The following is a 13,995-nucleotide window of genomic DNA, read 5'->3' on the forward strand; positions in this document are numbered from 1 at the left end:
GATGAATCGCCTGGTAGCGCCAAAATGGTACCACCGCCCACATCACCTAAAACGTTCGTGAAGCCTTGGGTAGGCAAAATGGCATGTGCCAAAACCGAAAGCGCCGCTCCAAGAGAGGCAGGCAAACCAAGTGCCGATTCGGAGTCCATAGAGAAAATGTAAATATACTCCCAGGTTGTCTGCAGAAATGTGTAACCCCGAGAAACTAATTCAGCAGATTGGGATCCAGCCTGCCCAATGCCCCCTATCTCGGGCACCATGCAGTAAGTGGAACAACGTCCCTTAGTTCCCGAAGAACTACAAGAACCATCCTGAGGACCAGTAACACTGAAAAGGGAAACACAAAACATAGAGACTCCAAGAACGAACTGGAAAACCTGAGGAAAATGCAAAGATGCAAGCATCCTGAAAAATCTTCACAGCCCTCTGACCTGACATTATAGTGTCTTCTCCCTCATGAGAAAGCCTGAAGAGTCATTGGAAGAAGTCAAGATCCCCTCAGAATGAAGTGCAGAAGGTCAGGGAATGGCAGAATGAGACTGTAGGATCTGCAAGAAGATTCTCCTAAGAAAAATCAAGTTTCACAATGTAAAGAGGAATATACTGGAACCATGAAAACAGTACTAACCCCATGCAACATGAGCGAAATACGTATGTCCTTTAAAGTGAATACGTACTAGACTCAATCAAGATGCTGCATCTACCACCCCGTGGAAAACAACAGAATCCTTACAGGTATCAGACAAAGCTCACATCGTTAATGAGAGCTTCAGGGATGAGGCTAACAGCCACATAGTGCGTGATCCTCCGTGGGTTTAATAGAATAGGTAACTGGCTCCTGGTTAAAAGGAGCTGTACAGCCCTTTCTGTCTGGTCGGGGGGCCTGTCTAGCATGTGCCATGAGAAAATGGTGACAGGAGAAACCAGCGTGATAAGCATGGAAATCTGAAGTCCAGGCCCCCTCAGAAATAGAGAATATGCAGGAATATGCGCAGTGTCATTATGCCCTTAGAGACAGCCCGAACTTGGAAACTGTTTGTACTACCTTTAGGCATATATATCCTGTGCCACTACTAGACACATGCAGCTCAGCACAGAGGCCCAAACAAGGACAGTTACCAATAGACAAAGGCTCAATCTGCAGGGACAATGAGATACCTGTGTGAAATACAGGGCACTATCTTACTGCCGTGAGTTGCCGTATGTCGCCCCAGTCTGGAGACAAACCGAGACTGGGTGACCTAGCACAGGTCAGAGTCTCTCTGGGAAACCCCTTGAGTGCTAACCCCAGATTCTGATTAAACAAGCAGCTTCCTTCAAGGGAGTACAGCAGGAACACAAACATAGACATAGACATATAAAGCTGCCCAAGCTTGTCCCAAAGCTGGTGAAACACATACAACTTGTCTGAACCGGAAAGGAGAGAAGCCTCGTCATACCCTGACCAAAGTCAGCTGGAACCAAACTACCGAAACGCTGCAGCTCTCCCGCCATCGCCGGAGACCCATGCGCACACCCGATTCTCGCTGACACGTGGCCGCTGCATCCACGTTCCTAGAAACATAGTCGGATTCGAGCCCCGCAAAATTTACCCTGTCGCAGCTTGCATAGAAAGAAAATCAGACTCGGGGAATAACCAGAAGAACGGCCCACAGCGCCAGAAAAAAACATATCCCATCTCATGCGCGCTGCTAGAAACCGGCACCTGCACAATCAGTTGCACATGGCCGTGACAAACACTGATGAAAGAGAGCCTCAGAATAAACAGGACTACTGCTGCACTGAAACCCAACAATGAGAACAAGTACGAGCATGAAATCGCATCGCTACTGCTGCGCTGTAACCAACAAGGAAACAAAGCGCGTGCATGCAAAGGGCGGGAAGTCCCGGCTCCCTCCATGGATTTCTAGTCATAAAACTTAGCCTCAATAAAATATCCATACCTTAAATGTATGATGACCGAACCCACAGTACTAAGACTCCCAAACAGAACCTGAAGTTCAAACAACCGTAAAAGCCAGACATACTCACAGCTTGTTGTTAGGGCCGGTTTAAGCCAGTTTGCAGCAAAAGCATGGCAGAATGTAACAACTGTGGTCTCTTTTTTTTTTTTTTACACAGAGAAGGGAAAGAAGAAAAAAAATTGAGACCCAGTCAGACCCTCTAGCAATGGAGGGAGGGTGAGGCAGGGACAAGGGGGGGCCCAAGTGTAACCTCTAAAGACGGCACCGTTCAGCCGGACACCCCTGTCTCACTGAAGAGAAAATCTCAACAGGAGAAATAGCATTGCCAGCTCACTGAAGAGAAACCTCAACAGGAGAAACAGAATGGCAGTCTCACTGAAGAGAAACCTCAACAGGAGAAAATAAAGTTCCAGCCACAGCCAGAATTCAGGAGCTAGTTGAATAGCGACCTTTTCCTGCTGGGAGATAGAGAATACTGATGAGACAGGAGGAGTGCCAGCCAATAGGACCACCTGTTAATCAGTTTCTCTATCTCCGCCTGCTGGTAGATGTGAGCTATCCCATTGGTCTCTGGATTCATCTGCAGCTGTTGCTAGGGAAATTGGGCTTTTGAATCTCATAGATGTACCAAATACAGTGGTGCCTCGCATAACGGACGCCTCGCACAGCGAACGCTGCGCACAACGAACTTTATGTCTTGATTCGTACAACGAACTTCGTTTCACACAACGAAGTCGCCCGAGCTGCATCCTTCCGCGCAGGCACTGCGCTTAACTGCCCTCTCTCCGCCTGGCTCCCTCTTGCCCCCCCGACTCCCCGACACGATCGGGGCAAGAGGGAGCTCAAGCCCTCTTGCCCCCCCGACTCCCCGACACGATCGGGGCAAGAGGGAGCCCAAGCCCTCTTGCCCCCCCGACTCCCCGACACGATCGGGGCAAGAGGGAGCTCAAGCCCTCTTGCCCCCCCGACTCCCCGACACGATCGGGGCAAGAGGGAGCCCAAGCCCTCTTGCCCCCCCGACTCCCCGACACGATCGGGCCAGGAGGGAGCCCAAGTCCTCCTGGCCACGGCGACCCCCTAACCCCACCCTGCACTACATTACGGGCAGGAGGGATCCCAGGCCCTCCTGCCCTCGACGCAAACCCCCCCTCCCCCCAACGACCGCCCCCCCCAAGAACCTCCGACCGCCCCTCAGCCGACCCGCGACCCCCCTGGCCGACCCCCACGACACCCCCAACCCCCTTCCCCGTACCTTTCTGTAGTTGGCCGGACAGACAGGAGCCAAACCCGCCTGTCCGGCAGGCAGCCAACGACGGAATGAGGCCGGATTGGCCCATCCGTCCCAAAGCTCCGCCTACTGGTGGGGCCTAAGGCGCCTGGTCCAATCAGAATAGGCCCGGGAGCCTTAGGTCCCTCCTGGGGGCGGGGCCTGAGACACATGGGCCCAACCCGACCATGTGCCTCAGGCCCTGCCCCCAGGAGGGACCTAAGGCTCCTGGGCCTATTCTGATTGGCCCAGGCGCCTTAGGCCCCACCAGTAGGCGGAGCTTTGGGACGGATGGGCCAATCCGGCCTCATTCCGTCGTTGGCTGCCTGCCGGACAGGCGGGTTTGGCTCCCGTCTGTCCGGCCAACTACAGAAAGGTACGGGGAAGGGGGTTGGGGGTGTCGTGGGGGTCGGCCAGGGGGGTCGCGGGTCGGCTGGGGGGGCGGTCAGAGGTTCTTGGGGGGGGCGGTCGTTGGGGGGAGGGGGGGTTTGCGTCAAGGGCAGGAGGGCCTGGGATCCCTCCTGCCCGTACTGTAGTGCCGGGTGGGGTTAGGGGGTCGCCGTGGCCAGGAGGACTTGGGCTCCCTCCTGGCCCGATCTTGTCGGGGAGTTGGGGAATCGGCGGGGCAAGAGGGCTTGGGCTCCCTCTTGCCCCGATCGTGTCGGGGAGTCGGGGGGGGCAAGAGGGCTTGGGCTCCCTCTTGCCCCGATCGTGTCGGGGAGTCGGGGGGGCAAGAGGGCTTGGGCTCCCTCTTGCCCCGATCGTGTCGGGGAGTCGGGGGGGCAAGAGGGCTTGGGCTCCCTCTTGCCCCGATCGTATCAGGGAGTCGGGGGGCAAGAGGGCTTGGGCTCCCTCTTGCCCCGATCGTGTCGGGGAGTCGGGGGGGGCAAGGGGGCTTGGGCTCCCTCTTGCCCCGATCGTGTCGGGGAGTCGGGGGGGGCAAGAGGGCTTGGGCTCCCTCTTGCCCCGATCGTGTCGGGGAGTCGGGGGGGCAAGAGGGCTTGGGCTCCCTCTTGCCCCGATCGTGTCAGGGAGTCAGGGGGCAAGAGGGCTTGGGCTCCCTCTTGCCCCGATCGTGTCGGGGAGTCGGGGGGGGGCAAAAGGGCTTGGGCTCCCTCTTGCCCCGATCGTGTCGGGGGGTGGGGGGGGCAAGAGGGCTTGGGCTCCCTCTTGCCCCGATCGTGTCGGGGAGTCGGGGGGCAAGAGGGCTTGGGCTCCCTCTTGCCCCGATCGTGTCGGGGAGTCGGGGGGGCAAGAGGGCTTGAGCTCCCTCTTGCCCCGATCGTGTCGGGGGTGCCAGGGACCACACGGAGTCACCCACCGTACCACCCGATTCGGGTAAGCGCAGGTATCGGTGGGTGGCTTATTTGCGGGGGGGGTGCCTTATTTTACATTTTTTTCTAAAAAGGGGGGGCTGTCTTATTTGATGGCCCTGCCTTATCATCGGGGAAACACGGTAGAAAAAAAAAAACAAATGAACAGTTAAGTCCCAGTTTTTGCCGCTGAGACTCTGCCCTCTCTCACTGTAAAATTAGACTCTACTTAGTCTGTCTTTAAATTTAAAAAATGTGTGTTGTTTTAAAAAACAATTATGTTTTTAGATGTATCTAAATAAAAATAATAACCAAAAATTTATCTTTTTTTATGTCATCTTAGCATATTTTATGCTGCAGAACGAATTATTTTTTTTTACATGTATTCTTATGGGAAAACGCGTTTCACATAACGAACGTTTCGCATAACAAACTTGCTCCTGGAACCAATTAAGTTCGTTGTGTGAGGCACCACTGTAATATAGTATCATATGAAAGGGCAACATGATTTTCTAACAATGAATTAATTTGGGACCAAATTAACATCCAAAAGGCGTTTATATAGGGACAGAAAAATATTAAATGGTCTAATGTCCCAGCTTCTAAACCACAATGCCAGCATCTATTGGACCTAGAGCTATCCAACTTCTGTAAACGAACTGGGGTCCAAAAAGCTCTATGCAGCAAAAAAAAAAAAAAAAAAACAAGTCTGTCTCATAGATGCTGCCCTTGTAGTTTTTATTCTCCAAGACCAAAAACATGGCCATTGAGAGGCAGAAATTTGGTGCCCAAGCTCAATGCTCCAAATATCCCTAAGGACAAACATATCTAGGAAATGGCCACTTTAAAAAAATAAGACTTTTTCTGGTATCAAAATGGCCATTTTCTCTACTAGATATTTGGATTTTTTTCCTGGTATGTCTAAACTCAGATTTAGACGTCAAATTTAAAATGCCCCTCTTTGTCAGCCAAATAATATGCTGTTTGCTCTGAACATTGTACCTGCATTCTTTCAGCCAGGATCTCAACCAGCAGCTCAGTGGGAAGTACACAGCTCATGAGCCCAGACTCTCCTGCCACACTTGCACTCACGCTGATTCGGCAAGGAACAGGTCCTCCAAGAAAGGAACTGCTGGTAATCTGCAGGGTCAGAATTATAGCATGAAAACTGGAACAAATATTAAGCTACAGAATAGTTGTACACTTGAAGCATCTTTGGGAATTTCAAATGAAGTTACTGAGGAGAAAAGACCCTCAAGAGAGACATTGTGTTAATGAAACATGACTTACAATGAGACCTATGAACTGTGCAGAGCATGCATTTCTTTCAGCACAAATAATACTTCTGCAAGAAAACTTCATTTTTGCCCTAGCAGATGGCAATTATCTGCTGATTGTGACACTAGAGAATGACACGGTGGTTGTTACCCGCGGCTAGCTGCCGGTAGCCGCGGGTAATCCACTGTAACGGGGAGAAAAAAAAAATAGTGATCGCTGTGGAGATGGGGACAAGGCCATTCACCGTCCCATGGAGCGGTGAATGGTCTTGTCTCCTCAGTGAAGTAAGCATGGAATGCGCGATCCAGCATCCCCACCCGATCGCCTCATCACGCGTCCTGCCATCTCCCTCCCTCCACCTCACCTTAGGTGCCGAATTTAATTCTTCTTCTCCCACTGGTATGCTTTCAATAAGTCACACATGGCTGTTTGAGTTGTTGAATCTTCTCCTCTGATGCAACTTCCTGTTTCTATCTGTGTGTGCGCGACTTATTGAAAGTGTGCCGCTGGGAGAAGAAGAATTAAATTTGGCACCTAAGATGAGGTGGAGGGAGGGAGATGCGGGATGTGGCAATCGGGCAGGAGGGAGCTTGCGCGTGTTCCCTCACACTAGGAAGGAGGGAGTGAAAGGGAAAGAGATGCTGGTAGCCAAGGGGATGAAGAGGGAAAGAAAGGGGAGGACATGCGGGTGAGCCAGGTGCTGGAAGCAAGGGGGGAAAGAAAAAGGGAAAGAAGCTCGATGGGGTTGGAGAGAAGAGACACATTGGTGGAAGAGGAAGAGAGAGGAATTCTGGACATAGGAAGGTAACAGAAACAGAGGGGAAATTATGTGTATGGGGGCATAGGGACAGAGACATAAAGGGGACATACATGGGGATAGTATATGGACACAGGGGGAGGCAATGCCAGATACAGAGGGGAGATATTAGAAATGGGGAAAATAGGAACACAGAAGCGAGATGGTTTGTGCAGATGGGATCAGATGGTTTGTGGGGATGGGATGGGGACCGAGCTTGCAGGCTCCGTTGGCTTGAACAAATTACACTGTAATGCGCCACGAAGGTAAGAGGGAGGGAGGGAGATGGTCGGACCGCACAAGGGATGCTGAAGGGCGGTAGAAAGGAACAGACGCTGAAGGGGGTGGCAAGAGGGAAGGGTGGTGATGGAAAGGAATGGAACAGACACTGAAGGGGGATGGAGAGGAACAGACGCTGAAGAAAATGTGGAAGATAGAGTGGGGAGAAGACGTTAAAGGGAAATGGGGAACAGAGAGTGGGGAGAAGACACTGAAGGGAAATGGGGAAGACAAGAGTGAGAAGATGACACTGAAGGGAAATGAGGAACAGAGAATGGGGAGAAGACGCTGGAAGGGAAGAAGGCAGAAATGCCAGACTATGGGGGTAGTGGAGGGAAGAAGATGGGTGTGAGACCAATTGGGGGGGGGGGGTGGTGGTGAAGGGAGAGGCACAATAACAGAGCAAATGGAAGATGCAGAGAGAAGACAGACAGTGGATGGAAGGAATTGAATGAGAAGATGAAGAAAGCAGAAACCAGACAACAAAGGTAGAAAAAAAAATGATATCTCTTTTTTTTTTTTGCTTTAGGATAAAGTAATATTACCGTATTTTCGCGGATATAACGCGTGCGTTATACGCGTTTTTACCTACCGCGCATACCCCCCGCGCGTTATATACCTGAGCGCGGTATACAAAAGTTTTTAAACATAGTTCCCACCCCGCCCGACGCCCGATTCACCCCCCCAGCAGGACCGCTTGCACCCCCACCCCGAACGACCGCTCGCACGCGCTCCCACCCGCACCCGCATCCACGATCGGAGCAAGAGGGAGCCCAAGCCCTCTTGCCCGGCCGACTCCCCGACGTCCGATACATCCCCCCCCGGCAGGACCACTCGCACCCCCACCCCGAAGGACCGCCGACTTCCCGACAATATCGGGCCAGAAGGGAGCCCAAACCCTCCTGGCCACGGCGACCCCCTAACCCCACCCCGCACTACATTACGGGCAGGAGGGCTCCCAGGCCCTCCTGCCCTCGACGCAAACCCCCCTCCCCCCCAACGACCGCCCCCCCCAAGAACCTCCGACCGCCCCCCCAGCCGACCCGCGACCCCCCTGGCCGACCCCCCCACCCCCCTTCCCCGTACCTTTGGTAGTTGGCCGGACAGACGGGAGCCAAACCCGCCTGTCCGGCAGGCAGCCAACGAAGGAATGAGGCCGGATTGGCCCATCCGTCCTAAAGCTCCGCCTACTGGTGGGGCCTAAGGCGCGTGGGCCAATCAGAATAGGCCCTGGAGCCTTAGGTCCCACCTGGGGGTGCGGCCTGAGGCACATGGTCGGGTTGGGTCCATGTGCCTCAGGCCTCGCCCCCAGGTGGGACCTAAGGCTCCAGGGCCTATTCTGATTGGCCCACGCGCCTTAGGCCCCACCAGTAGGCGGAGCTTTAGGACGGATGGGCCAATCCGGCCTCATTCCTTCGTTGGCTGCCTGCCGGACAGGCGGGTTTGGCTCCCGTCTGTCCGGCCAACTACCAAAGGTACGGGGAAGGGGGGTGGGGGGTCGGCCAGGGGGGTCGCGGGTCGGCTGGGGGGGCGGTCGGAGGTTCTTGGGGGGGGCGGTCGTTGGGGGGGAGGGGGGTTTGCGTCGAGGGCAGGAGGGCCTGGGATCCCTCCTGCCCGTAATGTAGTGCGGGGTGGGGTTAGGGGGTCGCCGTGGCCAGGAGGGTTTGGGCTCCCTTCTGGCCCAACTACACAAAGGTACGGGGAAGGCGGGTGGGGGTGTCGTGGGGGTCGGCCAGGGGGGTCGCGGGTCGGCTGGGGGACGGGCGGAGGTTCTTGGGGGGGGGGCGGTCGTTGGGGGGAGGGGGTTTGCGTCGAGGGCAGGAGGGCCTGGGATCCCTCCTGCCCGTAATGTAGTGCGGGGTGGGGTTAGGGGGTCGCCGTGGCCAGGAGGGTTTGGGCTCCCTCCTGGCCCGATATTGTTGGGGAGTCAGCGGTCCTTCAGGGTGGGGGTGCGAGTGGTCCTGTCGGGGGGGGGAATGTATCGGACGTCGGGGGGGGCATCAGGCTTTCAGGATGGGGACAGACCTTCAAGGGGGGACAGGACTTCAAGGGGGGACAGTGCACGGAAAGTCAGGGGGGTGAACGGAGAGTCGGGACAGCGCACGGAAAGTCAGGGCGGGCGAAAGGAGCGTCGGGCATCATGCGCGGTATACCCGTGAGCGCGGTATACAAAAGTTTTTGTACATATCATCGTGATTTCTGCGCGCTATACCCGTGTGCGCGTTTTACACGGGTGCGCGTTATATCCGCGAAAATACGGTAGTTGTGTTGGAAAAATTTATAAACAAAGCCCTGCCAGCTGAACATCTCTTTCTCTAGTTCACAGCCAGAACTTTGATTTATAAGGAAGGAACATAAGAACATAAGAAATGCCTGCACCGGATCAGACCATGGGTCCATCTAGTCCGGCGATCTGCACATGCAGAGGCCCAGCCAGGTCTACCCTGGCGAATACCTTAGTTATTCAATGTGTCTTTCAAGAAGATATGCATCCAACTTGCCCTTAAATCCTAAGCTAAATATTGAGGCTTGTATGGATGCTGTGGGAACAGTAGTCGTGAGGATGGGGCAGGGACAGTAGTTGCGGGGATGAGGCGGGGACAGAGGTCGCGGGGACGGGGCGGTGATGGGGACAAATTTTTTTCACAGTGTCATTCTCTATGTGACACTTAATAGTTGTTCTATTAAGGGAATTTCCAAGAAGTACATGGGTCACAAGAAAGCCACAATGACAGGTTAAGATGACAGAGCAGTGGAGGAGGGAGGGGCTCACACTCAGGGATCACTGACCTTAGAATTAAGAATGAACTGTCAAGGGAAATAGGGAAGTCATATTTGACACCAAGCTTCGTTATGACTCATTTGCAGTTATGTGTAAATCATCCAATCATTAAAAATGATAAAGTATGTAAAGCCAATTGAAATTAAGTACGTAATTAGTTACTATGTAGTACTCTGTACCCCAGGCTCCTTGGCTTGGGTATAAAAGGTCAAGTATAATTGCTGATTGTTATAACAAACTGGGCATTTCAGACTATTGATACTCTGAGTGTGTTTCCCCTCTGTTAGGCTCAACTGCTGTTTACCACACCTATTTTCCTCCCCTAACCATGCCTACTTTTTAGGTAGGAGTCGTTAAGCATTGGAGGGTGCCTAGACTTATGCATTGCAGCTTTAATTAGCAATTAAAAGGAGATTATGTACTTACCCTGGTAAGATCATTTCCAGTAGGTAGGTGAGACATTCTAGACCCATGCGGATAAAGGGAAATAACCTTATGGTCTAGAATGTCTCACCTATTGCACTGGAAATTGTATTTTAATTGTTTTTTAAATGACAATTTAGTTACACACGGACTAAGTTAGGCGTTGCTAGGTGTCCACAATTAAGGCACCTAGTGTAGACCCAGGTCACCTTGTTTAAATGCTGGTTGTGAAGTCACCACCATGCCAACTGCATAGGTAGCCAAACATAATAGGGATGATAAGTTGAATACTGTCACAAGTACACCATAAATCAGTCAAGATGATGTCCCCTCCCTCCTAAATTACACAGTCCCTACTCGCAGTATGTGACAATAAAATGATCAAAACACTGGAGTAGTTGAACATTCACCTGTCTTTTGCCACATGCGGGACCGTACAAGTCTGTCTAGCATTGGCCTTCATTCCCCCACACTGGATTTGGCATCGTGAAGGACACAGACTGTATAAGTCTCTCCAGCATCAGCCTCCGTTCCCTCATGCTGGATTTGGCCACTCTTCCTTGACTTTCACCACATGAGGGACACAGATCATACAAGTCTGCCCAGCATTGGCCTCTGTTCCCCCATACTGTATTTGGCCATTTTTCTTCTTTGTCTCTCATTGTTTGCAGAATAGACCATTCAAGTCTGTTCGGCACTATTCTTGCTCGAGGTGACACCTCAATAACCATGTTGCATTTCCATCTTCTTTCTATGTAAGCATCCACTGTTTCTATCTGATGCATTTTAAAATTTGTTCAGTTTTAGTCTACACAACCTCTCTCGGAACAGCATTCCCATGCATCGACCACCCTCTCTGTAAAGTATTTCCTGACATTACTCCTGAGTCTACCTCCCTGCAACATGGAGACAAATTTGTTCCTGTTCCCGCAGGATCTCAATATCCCTGTCCTGTCCCTGCCCTGTCCCATTCCTTGTGCAGATGAGGATAGAGCTTGCAGGAATGGGACAGGGACAGAGTTTTCAGGGACGGGATGAAGATAGAGAGATCCTACAGGGATGGGGAAAATTTATCCCTGTGTCATTCTCTACCTGAGATCTCCATTTATGTTCCTTAGTTCTACCGCCCCTATGTCTCTGAAAAAGTTTTGCTTCAATATTAATACCTTTCAGATACTTAAAAGGTCTGTATCATATTACCTCTCTTTTCTTTTTTCCAATATATATATATATATATATATATATATATATATATATATATATATATACACACACACAAAAACAGAAGGGCATAATCGAAAGGGACGTCTAACTCTGTTTACGTCCATCTCGCAAGTCGTCCAAAGTAAAAAACAGCTTTGTATTGGCATTGTAAAATTGAAATTGGAACTTTAGACCATCTTTTATTTTATTGTCCATGTATTCAGACATTTTGGATATCAATATGGGATCAAGTTAATATATTGATGGAAAATCATGTAGCATTATCCTACGACACAGTGATTTTTGGAATGTGTATGAGGGCCAAAAGTCAAATATCTGCAGCAAACAACAAATTATTGATGATTCTTACTGGAGTGGGAATTCAACAAATAACGACTAATTGGAAAGACTGTTCTAGATTGAATTGTAGTTTTTGGTGGAACTCAGTTTGTCATTTATATAAGATGGAAAGATTTCTTGCCGTACAGAGGGGATATTTTAAAAGGTTTAAGGAGGTGTGGAGGCCATTAATTGAATATTGTAATGATTAAGGGTTATTCTTTTTCCTTAGGGGATAATTTGTAAAAATGGGGGGGAGGGAGAGTCTAAATATGTATATGTTTGGATAAAATATTTTGTTGATAGGGGAGGGGATGGGAGGTGGGTGGAGGGAATTAAAACATGTGTAATAATATTGCTTAAGAATGTCAAGTGAGTGATGTGAATTACTTGTAATAATATTGTACACTTGTTGAAAGAAATAAAAAGGAATAAAGATGAAAAAAAAAAAAAAAAAAAAAAAAAAAAAACAGCTTAAGACACATTTTCAAAAAATTTGTCCAACTTTTTTTATTTCGAAAATCGTCTAATTATACGTCCTGCCAATCTGATCGTCCATCTTTATACCACATTTTCGTCCAGCTTTCCGTCCAAGTCCAAAATGCCTAGAACAAGCCCTGTTGGATGTGGGAGGGGTCTGCAAAGTGATGGACTGTACACCCAGACACATTACAGAGCACTGCTGTGAACTTCACAAAAAAGGTGCCATGTCTTCTCTTCCCTACAGCTCCCTTATAGGTTACGGTGAGCCCCCCAAACCACCTCTAGAATCCCCTAGACCCACTTATCTACCACCCCAATAGCCCTTATGGCTATAGGAGCCACTTATCTGCCAGTAAAAAAGGGTTTTGGGGGTGTATAGGGCAGTGCACATGTTTAAGTATTAATGCAGTGATTACAGGGGCTTATGGGCATGGGTCCTCCTCTCTATGGGTCCCTAACCCATCCCCAAGTTGACTTAAGCTGTCTCTGTGCTGGACAACTAGGCTTTCCTATGCCAGGCGGCCAGGTGATAATGGTCTGGAGGCTGAATTTTAAAGATGTGATTAATATTTTTATGGGGGTGGGGGTAGTGTGTGGGGGTCTGTATTATGTGTTTTCAGTGCTTATCTGGTGAGTTTAGATGTGTTTTTGTGACTTAGACCATGTTTTAAATGGTCTAAGTCACAACGTCCAAGTTCCGTTGATCGTGGGCTGTATAACTTTCGGTTATACATGCTGTACTACTAAGTCTAAGCCGGCCCATGTCCCGCCCTCGACCCTCCTCCCGAAACGCCCCATTTAGCTTTGGTCTTTCAGCGGCACTATGAAGGCCTAGGTAGTTTAGAAATACGTCCAAAACCCGTTTTTAGTATCGGCACTTGGACATATTTGAGAAATGTTCGTCCAAGTGTCGACTTAGGCCAGTTTTTGAATGTATTTCTCTTTCGATTATGAGCCCCACAGTATATATATATATATATATATATATATATATATATATATATATATATATATATATAATATAATAAAACTCTAAGCACGCATGCGCACTCTTACCTGCATGCTTCTGTTTTCCGTGAGCTGTAGGTTCCCGCAGGTAGGAGTGTGCATGCGTGCTTGGCTGTGGCAGTGGCTGGTTGACAGAGGCAGAAAACACGCGCGACTCCCCCCTCCCGCCCTCACTCACGCACCCACCGCCAGAGAAACATCGCTACGGCTGCCCGCATTGGACCGCGAGGAGGTCATTGGGAGTGCTGGCGACGGTCACGTACACAGAATTGGCGCTCCAGACCTCCATCCAGGAAAAATGGCACTACCGGTAGAAGTTTATTTTTAAGATTAAAGGTGCTGTGGCGGCTCCTCTCATGAGCCACACCTGCGTTGGAGAAGGCTTCCGACGCAGGCAGCGATTCTGAGAGAAGCCGCGGCGGCACCTTTAAACTTACAAATAAACTTCTACTGGTTGGTGCCGTTTTTCCTGCTGTGCCCTCTCTTTCAGTGAATGAAGCATTGCGGTAACGAACAGTTTTGATGAAGCAGCCAATCAGTGTGTCTAATCTGGAGCAGGGAGATCTCCTTGACCACAGTGAGTGCGATGGTAGGCCAGACCGGAAGGGAAGGGGGGGGGGGAAATGCTGCAGCTGCTCCACAAGGACATGGAGGGGAAGGTAAATACCTCTGCTGCTGCTGCTCAGAGAAGTGGACGGGGAGGGAAATACTGCTTCTATTGCTGCACAGGGAAGTGGGGTCGGGGGAGGGAAATGCTGCTGCACAGGGAAATGGAAGGGGAGGTAATGCTGCTGCGGCTGCTGCACAGGGTAAATGGGGGGAGGGAAATGCTGTTGCTGCTGCACACGGAAGTGGAGTGG

The 13,995-nt window shown here is 50.6% G+C and overlaps 1 protein-coding gene across 6 annotated transcripts in view; it reads right to left on the reverse strand.

Moving 5' to 3' along the window:
- The window catches only part of HYDIN (HYDIN axonemal central pair apparatus protein), a 1,718,235-nt gene that overhangs the window by 689,073 nt on the left and 1,015,167 nt on the right, over nucleotides 1-13,995 (reverse strand). For all 6 annotated transcript variants that reach the window (XM_033943280.1, XM_033943278.1, XM_033943277.1 and 3 more), the window contains one exon: nucleotides 5,547-5,684. In XM_033943280.1, the coding sequence (XP_033799171.1) occupies nucleotides 5,547-5,684 (138 nt within the window). The remainder of the gene's footprint in view (nucleotides 1-5,546; nucleotides 5,685-13,995) is intronic.

Source organism: Geotrypetes seraphini, chromosome 4 (genome assembly GCF_902459505.1).
Source record: "Geotrypetes seraphini chromosome 4, aGeoSer1.1, whole genome shotgun sequence".
Lineage (NCBI taxonomy): Eukaryota > Metazoa > Chordata > Amphibia > Gymnophiona > Dermophiidae > Geotrypetes > Geotrypetes seraphini.